Source organism: Chlamydotis macqueenii, chromosome 11, assembly GCF_036417535.1.
Source record: "Chlamydotis macqueenii isolate bChlMac1 chromosome 11, bChlMac1.mat, whole genome shotgun sequence".
NCBI classification, from domain to species: domain Eukaryota; kingdom Metazoa; phylum Chordata; class Aves; order Otidiformes; family Otididae; genus Chlamydotis; species Chlamydotis macqueenii.
Genome location: NC_141566.1, coordinates 22,780,445 through 22,798,699, shown reverse-complemented (window position 1 = coordinate 22,798,699; position 18,255 = coordinate 22,780,445). Strand labels below are relative to the sequence as shown.

The 18,255-nt window shown below is 46.8% G+C and overlaps 1 protein-coding gene across 4 annotated transcripts; it reads right to left on the bottom strand.

Moving 5' to 3' along the window:
- Nucleotides 1-11: 11 nt before the first annotated feature.
- On the bottom strand, nucleotides 12-16,002 carry LOC104482102 (heat shock factor protein 3-like). Of its 4 annotated transcripts, none has more exons than XR_015259689.1 (14): nucleotides 15,847-16,002; nucleotides 14,545-14,653; nucleotides 12,732-12,859; nucleotides 9,900-10,024; nucleotides 8,934-9,009; nucleotides 8,140-8,201; nucleotides 7,566-7,647; nucleotides 7,155-7,288; nucleotides 6,094-6,342; nucleotides 4,653-4,758; nucleotides 4,021-4,086; nucleotides 2,849-2,915; nucleotides 1,879-2,323; nucleotides 12-937 (listed from the first exon to the last, which is right to left on the bottom strand). XR_015259689.1 is itself a non-coding variant. In XM_086756286.1 (14 exons), exons 1-14 carry the CDS (start codon nucleotides 15,964-15,966, stop codon nucleotides 903-905), a joined length of 1,548 nt encoding a protein of 515 aa, XP_086612412.1. In that variant the 5' UTR covers nucleotides 15,967-16,002; the 3' UTR covers nucleotides 12-902. The 4 variants fall into 4 exon arrangements, 3 of the variants coding, with proteins under 3 accessions (XP_086612412.1, XP_086612413.1, XP_086612411.1); XM_086756286.1 differs by having other exon boundaries at nucleotides 2,135-2,323; XM_086756287.1 differs by lacking the exon at nucleotides 12-937 and having other exon boundaries at nucleotides 1,553-2,040; nucleotides 2,135-2,323.
- Nucleotides 16,003-18,255: the final 2,253 nt, after the last annotated feature.

The window sequence follows — 18,255 nt, the reverse complement described above, 5'->3', positions numbered from 1 at the left end:
AATATCTGACGGTGAGATGCACTGAGATCAGAGGACTCCATGATGGAAGAACACACCAGTAACCTGTAACAGAAACTACACTTCAGTCTAACCTGCTCAGGAAGTGAGAGTTACGGAAGATCAGCCTCTCACAGAACTGTTGTCTGTGCTGTGCTGTCAAAACAGCAAGAAAAGTCTAATTTTTACTGTTTCACTCTTGGCAAAACTGAGGCCTTTGGGAAGAAATGAAAAAGAAAACAGAACCCAAGACAGATATGTAATTCATTCATTTCTCCCTCTCCTGTTAGCTCATGAAAACTCAAAACTATTCAGCCCTTTGTCTCAAGAAGCAAGCAAAAGAAAGGCTAGAACAAGACATACTTGACAGAAGGCAATTCAAAAGATATAAACATGAAAGGTCACAAGGTGAAGAACAGTGACAGAAGCATGGTGATAAAGTGACACTGAAGGCATTACACACATACACACGCTCAGTAGCAGGATCCTCCTCTGCAACTCAAAAGATTTGACAATGAAGCACAAATCCAATTAAGCAAGGCCAGCACAGATAATGTGCATTATCTAGTAGGCTTCAGAATATCAGATTAACTTGGATTCTTGAATATAAAGTATCTCAAAACTTACTAGTTCAGAAACACTGGGGAGAACAAAGCCTGTAGGTAGTCTGTTTTCCTAAAACTGAAAAAAAATGTCAAGTAATTGCGCTGGTAGGAAATACTACCTGATATTACACAGCTGGTTTTCTACTTGCCTCAGGCCTCTTCTAGCCCCAACAGTTTTGTACCAGTGCAGTGAACGTCAGGTTTGCGTGGGCTAGTGGTAGACTGCTACAAACTTGGTATTGGTGAAGGAGAACTGGCTATTCCACTGACGCTAGGGGCTGATGTCTACGTTACAGCTGCTCAAAGAAGTTGGGAAAACAGCATGGAAAGGAATTCTGGGAAAAAAAAATTCTGATTAATCAGACACTAGTTTTTGTAATTCACTGTCAAAGGACTCAAATGCATCTTGTTAATTTAGCTTTAAGACTCCACAAGCAGAAGTCCAATGTTTAGATAGGGTCAGGTAAACAAGCAGCTGCTGCAAGCAGAAGAGAAATCTTCATGTAATGTCTATGCCAATGCAAGCTACTCCCGACTCCTTTTCCCTGCCCCCCCGCCACCTCTCATTTTAAGGGCAGCTGCTGGACTTTGCTAGACGTGAATCAGTTCTACTCAAAATTTCTAAGGACACATTACCTGTGAGCTAGGTGCAAGTTACCCTAGAACTGCCATGCAATGTGCATGAGAAATCAGCATTACACAGGGTGGCAAGCACTTCCTACCACAACATCTACAATCTGTGGCAATGGATGTGTGTTAGCATGTTTAAGAAGTAATATTCCACAGTTAAAATGTAATTTTCCATAGGAAAAAACGTTCCCTGTACCTAGGAGCAAATCTAGGAGTATGAAAGTGATCTAAGCAGATGCAAACAATTGTAGCCACAAACTATCAAAAAAGAAATCTCAAATTAAAAACTAAATTTAAAAAAACCCAAAAACTTCATTCCAAACAGTAGACAAGCCACCTCGAAACAGGCTCTCAGAAAGAGTAAAACCCATGTTTAAAATACTACACACCACATTACTATCAAGCTAATAAACAAACAAACAAAATCAACAAAAATCCCAGCTAAATTTTACAAACAGGATACAAACAGATTTCCTTTTGCAACAAGGATATCAGTTAAAAAGTTACGGAATACACTGTGGTATGTTTACAGGGAGGTTGTTTTTCCTCTTGCCCAGTGCCTTCACTCCCACCAGCTCTTGTTCTGAGCTTGTTTTCAGTTTTTTCAGAGGCGCTCACTGCTTGCAGAAAGAGAACTTTCTTTTACCTATGCAGAACAGACACCCAGGAAGCAGGTGAGGAGGGAGGTCAAACTTCTTGCTGATCCTTTTCTTTGTTGTCTATTTTGCATCACTAAGCCAGTTACAGATGTTATGTGATTCAAGAAGTTTCTATCTCAGAGGCCTCTTCTATGAAGTTAGCAACAGGACTGAGGAGCAAGAGTGGAAACAGTTTATACTCTCCATTCCCATCTTCTGAGAGGAGAGGTGGATCACCCATTCCCAGAACATCCAGAGGCTCACCCTGGCTTGCTGGAGCTGCCAGCGGCAAGATAGTTTCGCTATCTGACGGAGGGTGAAGCGCAGGTTTCTCCTCGAGGGTGGGCAGCAGAAGGTCTTTTGGATCCTCCGTCCTCCCTGCAGCTTCACTTGAAGGTAGTTCTTCAAACAATGAAAGCAGAGGATTGGCCCTGTACTGGATCAGCTGCATATCTAAGGGAAAACAAACAGGTCAAACTCCAGGCTCCTGTGAAGGCTCTTATTCAAGACAAGGAAAACTGGAGAGGCTGCTCCAAAACCTGGTTCACTAAAGAAAGCCATACAGCTGAGCTCTGACAGACTACAGCCGCAGCTGCGTCTGTTAAGAGCAGTATCTGAAGTGCACCCCAAGCGCCTAATGCATACGGCATGCAACGGCAGCACTGAAGTAGTAGTAGTAAAAGGAGGAGCATTTCTGAAGATCCTTCCACAAGGACGTTTGCAGTTCTGCCACAATAGGGAGCATTCTGTTATGTGTAAGAAAAAGAAAATGGTTAACACCAACATGGGGGATAGGATGGGGCCTCTTAAGATTGAGGCACAGCTTCATCAAGACCAGTGAAATATCCCAGTCTTCAGAAAAATTTTAAGCCCAAAGAAGGAGATAAACTATATTATAGGCTACAAAAATTCCACTTCAATACACAGTTTTGGAAGAGTTTGGAGCTGTCACAGTTCTCAGTGTTCCTTCCTGCCCACCTTTGCTTCCTGCTGTTTCTCGCGCACTCACTCCCAGATCTTCAGTGCCCTCTCCCAAGTTTGCAATCTGAAGCAAAATGGACAGGGTGTAAGACAGAAAGCGTAACAACAACAAAATCCAGGTCTTCACTGACTGGTTAACAAAATTAAAGGTGAAAGGAGGAGGGACAGGAAATGAAACAGTTGACCAATGAGCCCATTGTTGCATGAGGGCCAGCAAACAGGAGCTCTCAAAAGAAGGCACGGTGAAATACAGACAAACTTAAAGCCAAAAAAGCTTCTGACTAGCAAATATTTATTTTACCTTCCAAACCAGAAGGTTTTTTATAGTCTGTCTTGTTGGAATAACACTGTTAAACATGACTTCATCAATATAGCTAAATTTTGTAAGTGCTGCTTGAACACAGCTGCATTTTACCTCAGCTCTAGTCTGAGCTTTTATGACTGGGAAGTCCTACTTTAAATATTATTTCAGGACTACAAAATAAATGACACTTGCAAGGGCTTTTTTAAACCCAAGTCAATTTTAGGAACTGAACCAGGAGAAGTAATGAACTTCTGTATGTCCTCTGAGGAAATTCCACAGTTCATTTAGTACTTTTCCTTCAGTCTTCAGCCAGACTGAAGACACACAATCTCATCTGAACTATAACCTCAGACCTAGTTATTACTTGGCTAAAAGACATCATGGGAATCCCTGAGGCTAGGAGAAACAAGCCAAGAAACTGCTCTCATACACTTAGACCAAAAAAAAGAGAAGATTTTCTAGCCTCCTCATTCTAAACAGAAGGTACAGAAGTGAGAGACAGGAATAAAAAAATTCCTCAACACAGAGAGCTGATTCAACAGGCACCAGTTCGTTCCCCTCCTTGTTAAGTTCTCAGGTGTACTTAGAAGGTAAAGAACATTCAAAGCAAAGTGTCAGTTTAAACCAGCCCACTACACCTATTACTGCAGCTAGGAACATAAGACCTGACATTCTCTTGGGAACCCTCTTAAATGCATATATGCCAACAGTGATAACTGAAAACATTAAGTCAGCAGGACTGGATGGAACGGCAATTTCATCCTGTGCTATCAATCCAGTCCTTACCCTTAAACCGCGCCAGTCTAAATTTAGCTTGCAACATCATGCTAACCCTCCTCATCATAGAAGCAAATCTTACTCTTACATTTTCCATACAAGGAGAAGTTTCCACCAAGTTCATATCCAGGGCTGGCAGCTCAGGATTAAGTGTCTGAAAATAAAAACAGACCATATGACATATAATCATATCAAACAAAACTTCAGTGAGTTCCCGGAAGGACAGCAGGATCCAGCACACCACTCCATCCACCGAAGCACGGGGAAGGGAGGTGGCTCCTCCACAGACCTACAGCAATAATCTTTCAACCTGGGGCACTAAACTGAGGTCCCAGGAGAAAAGGACATGGTATCTCCCAGTGATTCCAGGTACATGGCCGAGTTTCATTCCATATCGTAATGCATAATCAAACACATAATCAGGATGTGATGATACGTGACAAACGCTTGAGAAGTGAGTCTGATTTTTTTTTTTTTTCTTTTTCTTCCCCCCCTTTTTTCAGCCCCTTGAGTTACATATAACAGGAACACTGTATCAACTGAAAAAAGCTCTCAATGTTACCTTGTACATTGTTAGACTCCTATCATTCTGTCCATAACGACTTGCTTTTCAGGATTTCCCACCTCTTGCCCATTACAATATGGAATAAACCAGCACAATTTCACAATGCAATCTAATCATATTTTTCAGAAACCAGAAACAGTGAAGAAGACACTCACATCGCTGAAAGCTTCAGAACCAAAGTTATACTGCTTCCCAGATAACATTGCTTGAAGCTCTTCAAGGCTGGCATCAATGCAATTAAGAAAATCCTGAATTTCTTCTCTAAAAAGACAAAATTATGTAGTACTGTAAGAAAGAGTTGGCAGTTGGCACCTTCAAAAGAACCACGAGGCAGGTTGCTCGCAATCCAGAATAGCCTATTGCCAAATGAGTGAAACCGCATGCCTGTATCAAGTTTTCACGGTCCAGCTCTTTGAAGGACAGGTACAGGGAAGACACCTGAACAGCAAGTATAATAACAGCTATCATATCAAAAAGCAGTTCCTCCTTCCATACCTACTTCCTCTTCATTTTAATACCTTTTGAATGCTCTCAGATCCCAGCCTGTATACCAATATCTGTTTAAACTAAGGTCTGATGCTTTCACTTGGGGACAATAAACGATAAGCAAAGGGCTGGAAATAATCTGGATCTGAAGGAACACTACCCATTTTGAAACATCAGATTGTTGCCAAATTGTACACGCTTCCATGGACAGCGGGCAGAATACAAAAGACAATGGATGAAGTGGAAAGGAAACTGCTTGCCCAGCACCAGTACTGAACTTCTTGCTGTGCAGCAAGCTACCTCCTACGCTGGAATACTCGGCTACAAGCACCAGACAGCACCAAGGCACTGCCCCACGTGTTGCAGTGCCAACGGGGGCTGTCAGATGTCACTGAGAGCTGTGACGCATCACCTCAGTACTTCCCATCTGAAGTTAACCGCAGCAGAAGTGCTGTCAGGAGAAAGAACTAAAGTTTGTTCCTCGATGCAGCTCACCCTGCCGCCACACAAGTCACAGCACTGACAAAGCTCAGGGGCCAGTGCAGAGCTGGGAACTGCTTAAGCAGCAGTGCTGCTGAGCGTGAAACCACAGCCTCCATGATTTTGATCCCAGGGGTGAGTCTGATCTGACAGCGCACAAGGGAAACAAACCTTTGCACAAATGAGGGGCAAAGAAAGGAAGCAACAGCAAAACAACATCAGACTACGACCAGTACAAATCCACCTCCAGCTCTCAGAAACCCAGCAGGACACGGTGCCCTCCTGAGATCGCTACCCTCGGTCTGCTGCTCGGCGGCACTGGCAGCGCTGGTGGCTGGTGATACAAGGGCTGATGTAACAGACAGACTGACCTCACCAGTCCTCGGACTGACACAGAGGCCAGGCATGCACATTATCAGAGACGTGACAGACGAACTTGCCCTGCTCTTAGTGTATGATGCCAACATTCGTCATTTTCAAGACCTACTAACAAATGTGCAGAAAATTCAGCTCCTCAACGACATTTAAAAAGCTAATTCACACTATGTTCTGCTAAACACATCCTCTAAAACTTTGACAAGATCTCTCAAGATGACAACAGCATAACAGTTTCCAGAAACAAGTTAATACCTGTCCAGTACAGGATCGTTTTGGTTTCCAGGGTTGTTCTCGTTCAAGATGGAGTCAATCACTGACACGGGGTCTTCTGGAGCATTAGGCTGTGCAGAATGGAGTTCCACAGCAACATTTTCCATTTCACTGGGTTTGCTGACATCACTTATAACATGAACTGGTGGGAGAGGGTCTGCACAATTTAACTCATTTGGTTGCGACACTTGACAAATAGGTAAGCCAGGATCCAGACCTGCCTGTGTCTCTCTAAAACAGGACCCAAAGAGAAACAACACACAGGAGACTTCATCAATGGTATCGCTACTCATTGCAAGTTTACTGTCTCAAATCTTAATACCCAATAAGGTCAAGCCAGTCAAGGGTTCAAATAACTAATGGGTCTTCAGAAAAAGGCAGACGAAGAAACTCTTATTAGAGCTTATACAGACAGCATGAATCAGAGCAAAACACCCCATTCTGTCAGATCAAAGGCAGCATAGTAGTATACAGAAATTAGGGAGGAGGGACACTCCTAACATCGTCTCTCTGGAAATAAGATTCCAGATTGGTCCGTGTTTCACTCTGGATGTTAACAACTAAATGAGTTTTCACAAGAATCTGAGGCCACACAAAATAATGCCTTTCCTTCAGTTACGCTTAGCGTAATATTAGGGAGAACAGTGCTGAAGCTAAAATTATACATCTTTGTTTATCAGTAACCTATATACATTTTGGTTTGTTTATTAGTAAACTACACAGGCATTCAGGTCCCTTTCAGCTGAAAAGTTAAGTATGTGCTTATTTGTTGAATAGACAGAAAAGCCTCAGCAAATTAAACTTCACGTGCCAGTCAGCCTGATAGGCCTTCAAGTCACTCCTGAAGAGACAGGAGCATTTAAAAAGCTCTGCTGACCATGACCAGGGCCACATGCTGTAAAAAAGTCAGCCTACGAACAGGCCTGTCAAGCACAAATAGAGTAAAAACTCGGAGAGGCTGCCTCCCAGGACTCATCTGGATCACTTACTAACTACCTAGTTAACAACCTAAGCAGAGACACTTCCTCGTCCTTTAAACCTACCTGGCCCTGCCACTTGTGTGTGCCACAGCAAGGAGACCGTCGGTGGCATTTTCCAGCGTATCAGTGATATCTCGAATGATGAGACCTGTACCATTTCTGTCCTCAACATCTGCATTGTGTTCAGGAAAAGCCACCTGCAGGATACAGCAAGCAGAATGAGTAAACTGAAAGGTCTGACTTTTTTGATGTCGAAGCTGCATTCTCCTCACAGCTTCTATTTCCTGTTCAGATTTTATCTATGACTAGCTGGACTGGTCTGCAAGATTTTACAGAGCAATGCTTTAAAGCTGCCCATGTCAAAGTGGAGTGCATTTGTTTACAAGATTAGTGAATTAACAGTTGCAAGTAAGACTCTGATGTCACTGTACGTCATCCTGTCCAACCCACCATCTCTTCCCAGGGAAGACTTACCGCCTGGCCGCTCTCCACAGGGATGCGAACATACTGACGACTGTATTTGGAAGGCGAAGCGCCTGCAGCATCCGTTAGAGACCTGAGACAAACCACGGCGTTAGTATATAGTTCCGCAGTAAAAAGCTGTAGCCAGGCCAAATACGCGCAGTAACAGTAAGAACCATCACTGTTCTGCCTTTAAGAAAATTGGCTTTGTAAAACGCCTTTTACCAAGTGTACTGCAGACAGGTTGCATTCTAAACATGCTTTTCTTTTGAGTAAGTCAGCCACATCTGCACATTTTAAAAGCTACTGTTTTTGATAACTGTGCCCTTCAAAGTTCAAAATGTATGGTATATTTTCTTCCCACCTACTTTTTTTTAGTAATAAAGAAGGGGAAGCCTTTATTTCATGCTAGGAAGTAAATATTTAATGCTTTATTCAATTTCCATCAGCTTTCTCAAGTTTGAATAAAAAATACAAGTGATAAAGATATTCATTATGCACTTTAAGAAAAGTATCTTGCCTCTAGAAGCTGACTTACCCCTGCGATTCACATCTGACACTGATTTGTGACCTATCCAGTAATTACCTTTTTCTTTTGACCCCAACAATATAATTTCCTCGCATCAAACTTAGTATAAATTGAAGAATCTAAAAAGGAAAAATAAAAAAACAAAAACAAGTGGTCAGCATAGCAATCCTGATATAAAATTATTAATTCAGATTTTACTACAAAATTATGTAGTTATACGATTGACATTAATAGGTAAATCACATATCCATTTGTGTTCACGTCTTAAAAACTGACATGATAGTTACAAATGGCATTGAAAAATTATCTCACTTGGACAGCTTTGTTTGTTTTAAACGTAATATAACACCACAAGTCACCAGAGGATTCCAGACCAGAAACAGCTGAGCGATAAACCAGAGAAAATTTGTTCCAGTGCAGAAGCTCCTATAGTTTCTGGGTTCCAGGTTGACTTCTTGAGTGACCTAAGTCTGTCTTGGTTCAAGATCTTTCCCAGACTCCATTCCATGTGCCTGCAATCTCTTGTTTTAGGCTCCTGTTACCACGCACTGCCTCGAGCCCCACATTTACCCCAGGGCAGCTTGGTTCACTGATTTCTCTCCAAATGAGATTCACTGAGATTTCAAACCCATTGAAATCCTTTTCACTATGACTTTTCCTTAGTGTTTTGCTCATGGTTCTTTTCTGCACTACTTCTGGGACACTCAGGAACTGTGAACATGTTCTTTACGCTGTATTAATACAGGCTGTTCAGCTCAGTGTCATTTGTCATTCTACATAAGCAAAGAATGCCATCGAGTATCACAGAGGCAGGAATAAGGATGGTAGCACTGAAGAGGCTGCAATGGTACCTTAGACAGCAGCTTCTGTTGTTGACTGTGCTTCTGCCTTAGAACTGCCACTTCTTTCCACAGGGCCTTATTTTCTCTGCAATGCAGAATAAATCAGAAGACAGAGGATGAACAGAGTTTACTTTATATGCTTTAGTGTTACAGCTTTCAAACTTTCACAGTACCTTGCAGGACCAATGGCAACATTCCTTCTGTGGATAACTAGCAATCAGTTAATTCGATCCACTAGTACAAACTCTGGGTTAAATTAACTCCATTTTCCATCAGGCAGGACCAAACACTCACTAATAAGGACACTCTTATCCTCTGCTGCTCCACCAATAATCTTGATCTGTTCCTCCAAATCCTCGAAGCCTTAGAATAAAGACTTGGTGTTTGGAAACAGGCTGAGTGTAACATAGACCACCTCAGAACAGTTTCAGTTTGTGTTTGGGGATTTTTGTTTTGTTTGCTTGTTGTTTTGTTGTTTTTCTTTTTTTTTAAAGGAACAGAGGGAGTGGAGTGAAGGTATCTCCTGAACTTTGGTTGATATCTGCTTGCCAATGATCTGAATGAATTACCAGTGCCTATGCAAAAAGGATCTGAGGGAACAGAGATGAGGACATGCAAAGTCCACTTCCAATTCAAAAGAAAACCAAACACTAATTTTTTTCTCCCTCATTGCATCTAACTGTTTTCTGTTTAGAAAAAGAAACTCTTTGATTGCCCTAAAAAACTAGTATAGGTGATGGCAACCAAAACGAGATCTCAAGATAGTCAACAAACTCCCAGTCTTAATCTCTGGTCTGTCACTGAATTATGAAAACAAGATTTAGAATGTTGTGTAGGGTGGAATGGGAATCCTTAGGAAAAAAACCCACAGCTTCACCTGTTTCCAGTTCAAATGAAACTCACATTTAGAATTAAGCTCCATTAGATATAGGCAATATTCAATGTACAAGTGCCTCCAAAACAGACAGAGTCTACCTCTTCATGTTAGCCAGTCTGACATCCATGTTGTTCTGCTGCTCTCTCATCTCCTGGACTTCAGAGAGAACTTTGTGCAAATCCTCCGTACAGACCTTGAGATCCTCTGTTCTAACTGCAGATACCTAAAATAGGACCAGGTGACACAGAATTTACTACGAACAGTGTCTTGCGTACTCCTTTCTACAGGAACAGTGTAGTTAGCCTGTAGAACAGGTACAAACTCCATTAGGTTAGGTAACACTAATTCTCATGTATCACAAAACACCACCATTGCTACAGATGACAGTCCTTAGGACAGCCTACGCTGTATGAAAAAACCAGGATGTCACTGAAAACATGAGACTAGCACTCTGTAAGTGTAGACAGTAATTGTAATTCACGATAAAAACCCACCACTGCCTGAAAATGGCCTTCCCTAGGGGCTTCTCTCTGACAGGTCTGGTGACAGCTTGCCCTCTAGTGTCAAAGAGTAAGACACCAGCCAAAACCAAAACAGAACAGATAGTGGAGTAAGAATGAGATGATCATTCCTTCTAGGTGAGAGTAAATCTGCCAGCACAGGAGTAACACATTACTGCAGGGGGAAGGGTGGGTGGAATTTAAAAAAAAAAAAAGTCTGATGAGATGCATCCTGCTCGACTTGAAAATTTGTCCCACGCCATCTGAATTGCAGATTCCTATACTGGTGTTTCCTCTATTACCTTTCCACTCAGCAACATTCTAAAGTTATGGAGACTTGTCTCCAGAAAGAGTCCTAACTGCTTTCCTGCCCACAGCAGAATCTGTGAATGCCACCTCTTCAAATGACAGCGGAAGAGTCACCAGAAAGCAAAAAGCTCAGTCTCTCCTCCCCACACTTCCATATTCAAAATTTTCCAGTTCCTTCAGGAGCTCTCTGTAGTGGTGGCACTCATGGCTAACATAGGATTTAGGATTTTGACAATGACAGGTGTGGTGGATCACACGTCTGAATGACATGCCTGGGTTTTGTGGGCATATTTTTAAAAATAATTTAGCCAAATCCTATCTGTAATTGAATCAGCTGTAGTAGCACCAGATAACCACCAGATGTCCCTTCCAACCTACAGCATGCTATGATTTTTCTTATTATTCTACTAAATTCCAAGAGAGGTGAAAGCATCCGGGATTAGCCCGCTCAGGTGCGAGATACTTTTGTGCAGGTTGGCTGACAGATGTCTTTTTTTCCAAAGGAGAATGGGATGCTCAGAAATCGATCTATGGTGTTATAACATCCCATCACCTCATGATGAAACAGAACATAATTGTTACGTAATCCCTCCACAGAAATAACTAGCCACTTTCTTAACACGATGCTGTGTTACAAAGGATGGAGGGAATAGCCTGACAGTTCTCTCTGTCTGCATTTTCAGACGCTTTGCTGTTCGTTGGGGAAAGTCTTACGCTAAGGGACATGAGTTGTAGCCAAAATGACATTCATGGCTGATTTCTCCTCAGCACACCACCTCTCCATGCAGAAGACACCCAAAAGATGATGCAGACAGCAGGTGGAAATTTCAAATGTAGTCAGCCTGCCTCTGAAAAAAGGGCCAAACTACAACATCCTGCCCAAGTGCAGGGAATTGCTCTCTTCAGAGTCTCTCACTAGATAATAAGGATGTCCAGACTGAAGCACATCAGAAGAGCTAACACTAAAAGGGAGTAAACAAAGGAAGTCCTGCATTTAAACTCGCGTTCCTGTTAGAGGACTGAAATCCAGTTTATGAGTCTGTTCCAGACAGTAAAAGGGCAAGAAAAACTATGGACGTTTTGCAAGAAATCACTAACATTTCCTGTGCAACAAAGAACGTGTTTCACCAACATATTCAATAGTTTCCTAGGAAGGTCCTTGGCACTAACTAGAGCTTTTGTCTTTCCATCTCGAATACTCCACCCAGCACAGCTCTCCTGGGAGACGCGGTGCCATACACAACGTCATCCGCTGACTGCCCCAACATACCAGCAGGCAAGGCGTGCAAGCCAAGCCAAGTGAGCGATTACAGCACCTGGGAAGAGCTCAGGCTGAGTCACAGAAGCAACTGTACGACTATGTGTAATCGATTGTGGTTTTGAGCAGAGAACGAAGAATCAATCAAAACTCAATTGTGACTCTCAAGCCTATCCTGCGCTTTATTAACTTGGGCAATGTAGCTTCCACGTTACAACATTCTAAATAAATGATTCTGCAGTTCAAATGTCAACATGATGCATCATGATAGTCTCTTTCTCTGGCAGCTCGGATATTATGGGCTGTAATGAGCCAACAGAGGAGAAATATCTGTGCAGAAAGAGGTCAGAGACGGCCTGAATGTACAAAAGGAAAACGGAAAGTGCTAATAAAGGTGTAGCTTAGCGGCAACACAGTTTTGGAGGAACAATGTAATTTATGCAAACTCACCCAAATAGACTAATTTTCAGTTAGCGCCACATGAGAATGTATTTTCTTTTACTTTTTTCACTTTGTCACTCTTTCCAACTCTGCTACGCTGGCAGAATTGAAGACCATGGTAAGCTGTGATTGTGTACGTGAACCCTCTGTGGAAAGAGGGCTCTAGTCTGACAGCTATGAAGACTGTGGTCCTACTCAGCACACTGCTAAACAGCAGCAGTTGTTTTGTCTAAGAGCTGGCGCGAGGAGGCCAAGCCAAGCACTAGCCAACATTCAGGAGGGCATTGCAAGGGCTTGCTGATGCACAGCCTTAGTTGACATGGAATCTGTTGGCTGTAAAGTGTTTGAAACTGCCAGACTTGCTCTTGGGAAGCTACTTTTCATAACAAAAAAAGCAAAGTAAATACACACTTAGACTGTACCTTGCGCTTGATGTTTTCCAGTAAATGTGCCTTCCCTTTCTTGAAGAAAGTATGCTGGAACTCAATGACTGAGCTTTTCTCTGCTGTAATCATACCATTCTCCAGAGCGATCACCTTCCTGAAACCATCTGTGGAGAGGGATTAACAAAGTCATTTCTTTCAGTGCAAAGCTGACTGTTACAACACATAGCTAAAGAAAACTTCACGGCTACTGAGATAGCTACGGCACTATAGATACTGGGAGCAGAAACCATGCAAAACAGTGAATGTAGCTTTTCTTTGGTGCTCAGTGATTTGACTGCTTTGATCTTCGCAGCCAGAGAACAGGCCCACAATACCATCAAAAAACAACCTTGCAGACCGTACAAACGGCACATGTGGCAGGGGCCAGCTCGTGTACGCAGGCAAGACAGTGATGTCCAAATAGTCACAGAAGTTAGTGACAAAGGAGATTTACTAGGACATCTTCAATAAAATCTTGTCCCAGTGGAAGGAGCAGAACAGCGCGCCTTCCCTTTCATGCCTATCATCCCAAACAACTACATTATCAAAACAAATGCTGTCATGTACAACCAGGGTCTAGAGAACAACATACAGAAGATGTTCTCAGCCTATGCAAACACATGCATGCGGAGTGTTTTCTCCACAGCAGGCTGCCTGCATGAAATAACACACTGCCAGCTCTGTTTCCATCTCTGCTTCAAGTACCACAGCGTAGATGCAAAATACAGTTGACAGACGAATCCACATCGCTCCTTGTTCACGTTCTTAACATAGTTAATGTATTCGTTTCACTGTGCCCCAACAGGGCTATCACTCGAAAACTTTACTCGAAGCTAGGATACGTCCAGCAGGAAAAGGAGGCTGCCATCGCACTGTGTCTCCATAGGAATAATTCCATTTTAGCACTTACCCTTGCTACAAGGCAACTGATAATTGTTTGTTTGCACTATCCTTTGACACTCAAGTGATGGAGCCCTGACACTTGACACAAACAGCAGCATTCACCCTGTGTCAAGAGGCTCAACATATGCTTTCTCTCTCACGTCTCACAAAACCTAAACAGGCATCAGCTAGAGAGACCAGGCAAACCTACTGCGCAATGAGAGAGAGCTCCCCCATTACTCCAAACGGAAAGTCTAAATAAGGCGGCCATCTTCTCTGCAGTTTGATCCTGCACTCAGCCCATAAGCCATCTACCGCAAGGCAATTCTTCTGCTGTGTGCTGCAGCTCCGCACATGGTACTACATCTCTGAGTTACCACCTCATGCCAGCTTCTCTGCCTGCCCAAGCTGTGCATGTGTTACATAACGGATGCTACATGATGCTCACAAGTTGAGCACAGAAAACATAATGAGAAACTCAGTCCAGCTCGATCCATCACTGTGACTAATCTTGTTTCAGCACAGCAATGCAGGCAACAACATGATCTAGGCCATTTTTTTAATATACATGATGCATGGGTGTAGGTAGACATGGCCTTTGTTCCCCTAGGGATGCACAGGCATGCTGTCAGTGTTAACACAACCACTGGAGCACAGTGAACTCTGCTCAGGCTTTAGGTACCAGCACACGAAACAGTATTTTTTATGGTTGTTGCTCAAAAGGACTCCAAGCTGAGACACTGAAAGCAAAGATTAAGCCAAGCTCTACTGCTATTCTTTTCTTCTGCAAAGCAAACTCAAGACCAGAATTCAGCTTTTCAGGGATGAAAGACCTGCCAAGTCAATTGGTTTGCGTAAAGAAATTCAAATCGATGCCAAGTAGCAATGAGCTTGTCAGAAAGAAGACGTAAGAACAGCTGATGCTTACACATGTTAAGCTGCCGTATGAAGCTGGAGATATTGTTGTGTTTGAAGTACTTGGGGAGTAGCTCCTTGGCAAACCTTTGCTCATCCAGAATGCAGAAGTTCTCACCATCCTAGGAAAAAAGCGCAAGTAACAGTTTTTCTAAGGTGTTGCTCATGAACCAACAGAGACAGTTCCTACAACACAGAAGGGCAAAATGCTTAGCAAAGGGAATTGTCTGTGTGAGTGCTTCTGAGTACTTGGGACTGCACTAAAAAGTTTGAATCCAAAAAGATAGTTACATGGAACACTGCTGTTGAATGGGGGATTTTTTAAAGCCCTGAATTTTGATCTTAACCCAAAGGAAAATCATTCTAAACACACACATATCTGCCGCTGCCTTCCTCCACAGGAAGCGTGGATGCTGCTGAGGCGCGATGGGACTCTAGAGGGTTTCCACCTCCCGGGCAGGGCTGCCCGGCTCCGGACCAGATCCTTCTGTCCTACCGACCCCGTCACTGCTAAAAATAACCACGTACCGCGGCAGAGCCGCTAAGAGCTTAGACCACCCACCCCAGGGGGACAGAGGGCGACGGCGACACAGCCGCTGCAGATCTGGCAGATTCTCAAGTTCAAACTTCCTGAAACTGGGCAGGCCCTGCCATCCGCCTTACGCCGCTCACAAAGAGACAAAATGCCGCGTGTCTTTCGGTCGTTGCCAAGGCCAAACCTCAGAAAGAAGGGGGGAAAACCCTACGGATTTAAAGAGGGCAGGGGCCAACAGCGCGGTGTGTGCGGCCGTGCCCGGTGCGGTGTGGGCCTGTGCCTGCTCGCCACGGCCTGACCCGCGGCACCCGGGCCGGCGAGGCCTAGCTCCCACCTCCGGAAGGGACAATTAAGAGTTAATTACTTCTCGAAGCGGTTTTTTCCAGCGAGCGCCACGGCTCGGGGCTAACGACGGGAAATTCGGGATGCGGACACCCGCTGCGCCCCGCCGGGCCACGGGGCCCGCCACGCGCGCTCGCTGCGCGCCGCACAGGCACCCCGGGGCCCGGCCCGGCCCAGCTCGGCCCCGGGGGCACCGGCCCGGCTCAGCGCCGCCGCTTTCGCTCGCTGCCCGCAGCGCGGCCGCCGCCGCCCCCCGCCCTGCCCGCAGGGCCCCGCGGCCCCGGCCCAGCGCGCCCGCCAGCCCCCCGGCCCTCCCCCGGGACGCCCACCGGCCTCCGCGCGGCCGCCTCGGCCCCCGGCCCGCCACTCCTCCCGCGCCGCCCCCGCTCCCCGGGCAGCGGCGCCCGGCCGGGCTGCGGCCCCCCGGGCCGCGCTCACCCTGCTCCAGCAGATGACGTCGTCGCTCTGCGGGTCCTCCACCAGCGCCCAGAGCTTGGCCAGGAAGCCGGGCACCGGGGCGGCGCCGGGGGCGGCGGGCAGGGCCGACCCTTCCCGCATCCTCGGGCCGGGCCGCGTTCTCGAGCAACGGGCCGGGGCGGGCGGGGCGGCCGTGACGCTGCGCGGGGCGGTGCCCCCGGCGCGGGGAGCCCGCTGATTGGTGCGCGCCGCCGGGCTCCACCCCCTCGCCCGCCCCGCCCGGAGGCTGCGAGCGTGACTCTTGTTGTGCTCCCGGGGGAGCGCGGCGCGCGGCCCCGTGACATCACCGGGCGCCTTTAAAGGGGCCGCCCCGCCGCGGCGCTCCCGCTCCGTCCCCGGGGAGGGCCCGCTGGCGCGGCCGGGCCGGCCCGCCCCCCGCCCCGCCCGGCAGGTAGGTACCGGTGCTCACGTGCTGCGGCTCCGGCCCCGGCCCCGGCCCCGCGCCCCCCGCGTTCCTGGGCCGCGCCGCGCCGGGGGGCTCGGGGCCCGGGGCCGGGCGGGCAGGTGCGGCGGCCGTGGTGGGGCCTCGCGGCCCGGGCTCCGTGTGCGCGGGCCCGCAGGTGCGCGGCGGGGCGGGAGGGCGCGGGACAGGCGCCGTCGGGGGGTGGGTGGGGCGGGCGGGCGGCGCTGCGGGCCGGGCAGGGCCGGGCCGGGGGGCGGCGGGGAAGGGGGAGGCAGCGCCCCGTTTTACAGCCCGGACTTTGTCCCCTCCGGCGCTGGGGCATCCGCACTCCGCAGGCTCCCGCCGCCGGGCATGGTTCCCGGCTGGCGCCCTCGCCTCGCATCGCCCGGCCCGGCTCCGCAAGTAAGGGCTGCAAGGGTTTCCCTCCCCTGCCGCTTCTCTGCCTCTTTCTTGCGCAATGGTTTCTCTGCAGTCGGGTGTCGCGCCCAGCCTGCCCGCCTTGGTACAATGGGAGCTGGTTGGCTACCAGACAGCCCGAAATCCCCTTTTCCGTTCACGGGCAACTGGGGAATCGGGAAAGGAGTAAGGGATTCTGCTATAAAGTATCAAGGGTGAGGGATACATGTGATACAAAGTTTGCTTTGCTTTTTTAATTTTTCCTTTTTCCTTAATCAAGGCATATATTTAAAAAGTTAACTTCTGGGCAAGGAATTTGAGGTGGTGGGTTTCCTTCACCTTGCGCTAGCAGAATGGCTGAGCGGTGATCAGTCACTGTGCAGAGCATGTGAGAACAGAATCGGTCCAGCCTGCTGAATCTTCATTGCGTGATGTTGTTTTGCTGTTTCCTAAATTTGCCGTGGGTGTGTGTGCGATGATGTGGTCAAACTCCAGCCTGAGGTCCAGACGGGACGTTTATAAAGCCTCAGTAAAGCTGTCCCAAAGACTTTGTCCCTGATTTTTTGGGTGCCAGGGCACATTCACAAGGCATTTGGATTGCCACGGCTTCGGGTCAAGTCTGATAAGTGCTGCGGCACAGAGCTTTGGTGTGGTAAGCACGGACTCTGCCACGTAGAAGCAGAGGTGATGCAGTGGGGATTTGTCTCAGCAGACATTTTTCAGAAACTGCTTTAAGAGTTGCTGTTTGTCCTTGGTGTAAAGTGTAAGCTTTGCCCTTTCCTAGGATTTGATACTGCTTACAAAAACCATTAACGCAAGAGGACGCAAAGATTAGCCCACAGCGAGTGCCTGGACTCAGCTGCTCCCAGTCCCCATGCGCTGGGCACGCTTTCCCCAGAAAGCTGCTCCTCCGTACTTTGACCTGTGTGGACAAGGAGGCCGCTTCTTGGGCTGAGTCAAAAGCATCCCCGTGCCCTTCCCCAGCAGGGCGTGTGCCGACGGGAGGCTTTGTGCTGGGGGCTGGTGCCGCTGGCTTTGTCTTTTTCCCGTTGCTGTCACCGCTGCCTTTTGCTTTTTGTTACGGCGTGCGTGTGTGAAACAGCACAAGTGCAGCTTTCGGGCTCCTTGCGTTGAAACCTCTTTATCAACAGAGAGTGCGTGGGTCAGTGCAGGGATTTTGCCTCCCCGTGAACAGCACCGGTTCCTGGAGCAGTGGGAGCAGGGAGGAAGGTCAGTGAGATTAGCGCGCTGCGTGGCAGCAGGACTGAGCAAGCGCTCTGCCATCGTCCCCGCTCTGCTGGTGCCCCGGGGAAGGGGTTGTGCGGTACCCAAGCTGCTTCAGGTCTGTGACCCAGAAGGGAACGTGGCCGTGACCTTCTGAAGGGCTTGCTGCCGGAGCAGAGCTGTGTCGATGGAGCCAAACCATCTCGGGTTGAGAGAGATCCCTATGGCTCTCTTATGAGAAAGGAGAGGACAAAGATTTTTCCAAGTTACAAGTAGCTTCTCAATTTAATGACTGTTTGGAGTCAGTAATACTTGATTATCATTAGCTTCTGAGGCTAGTACAGCAT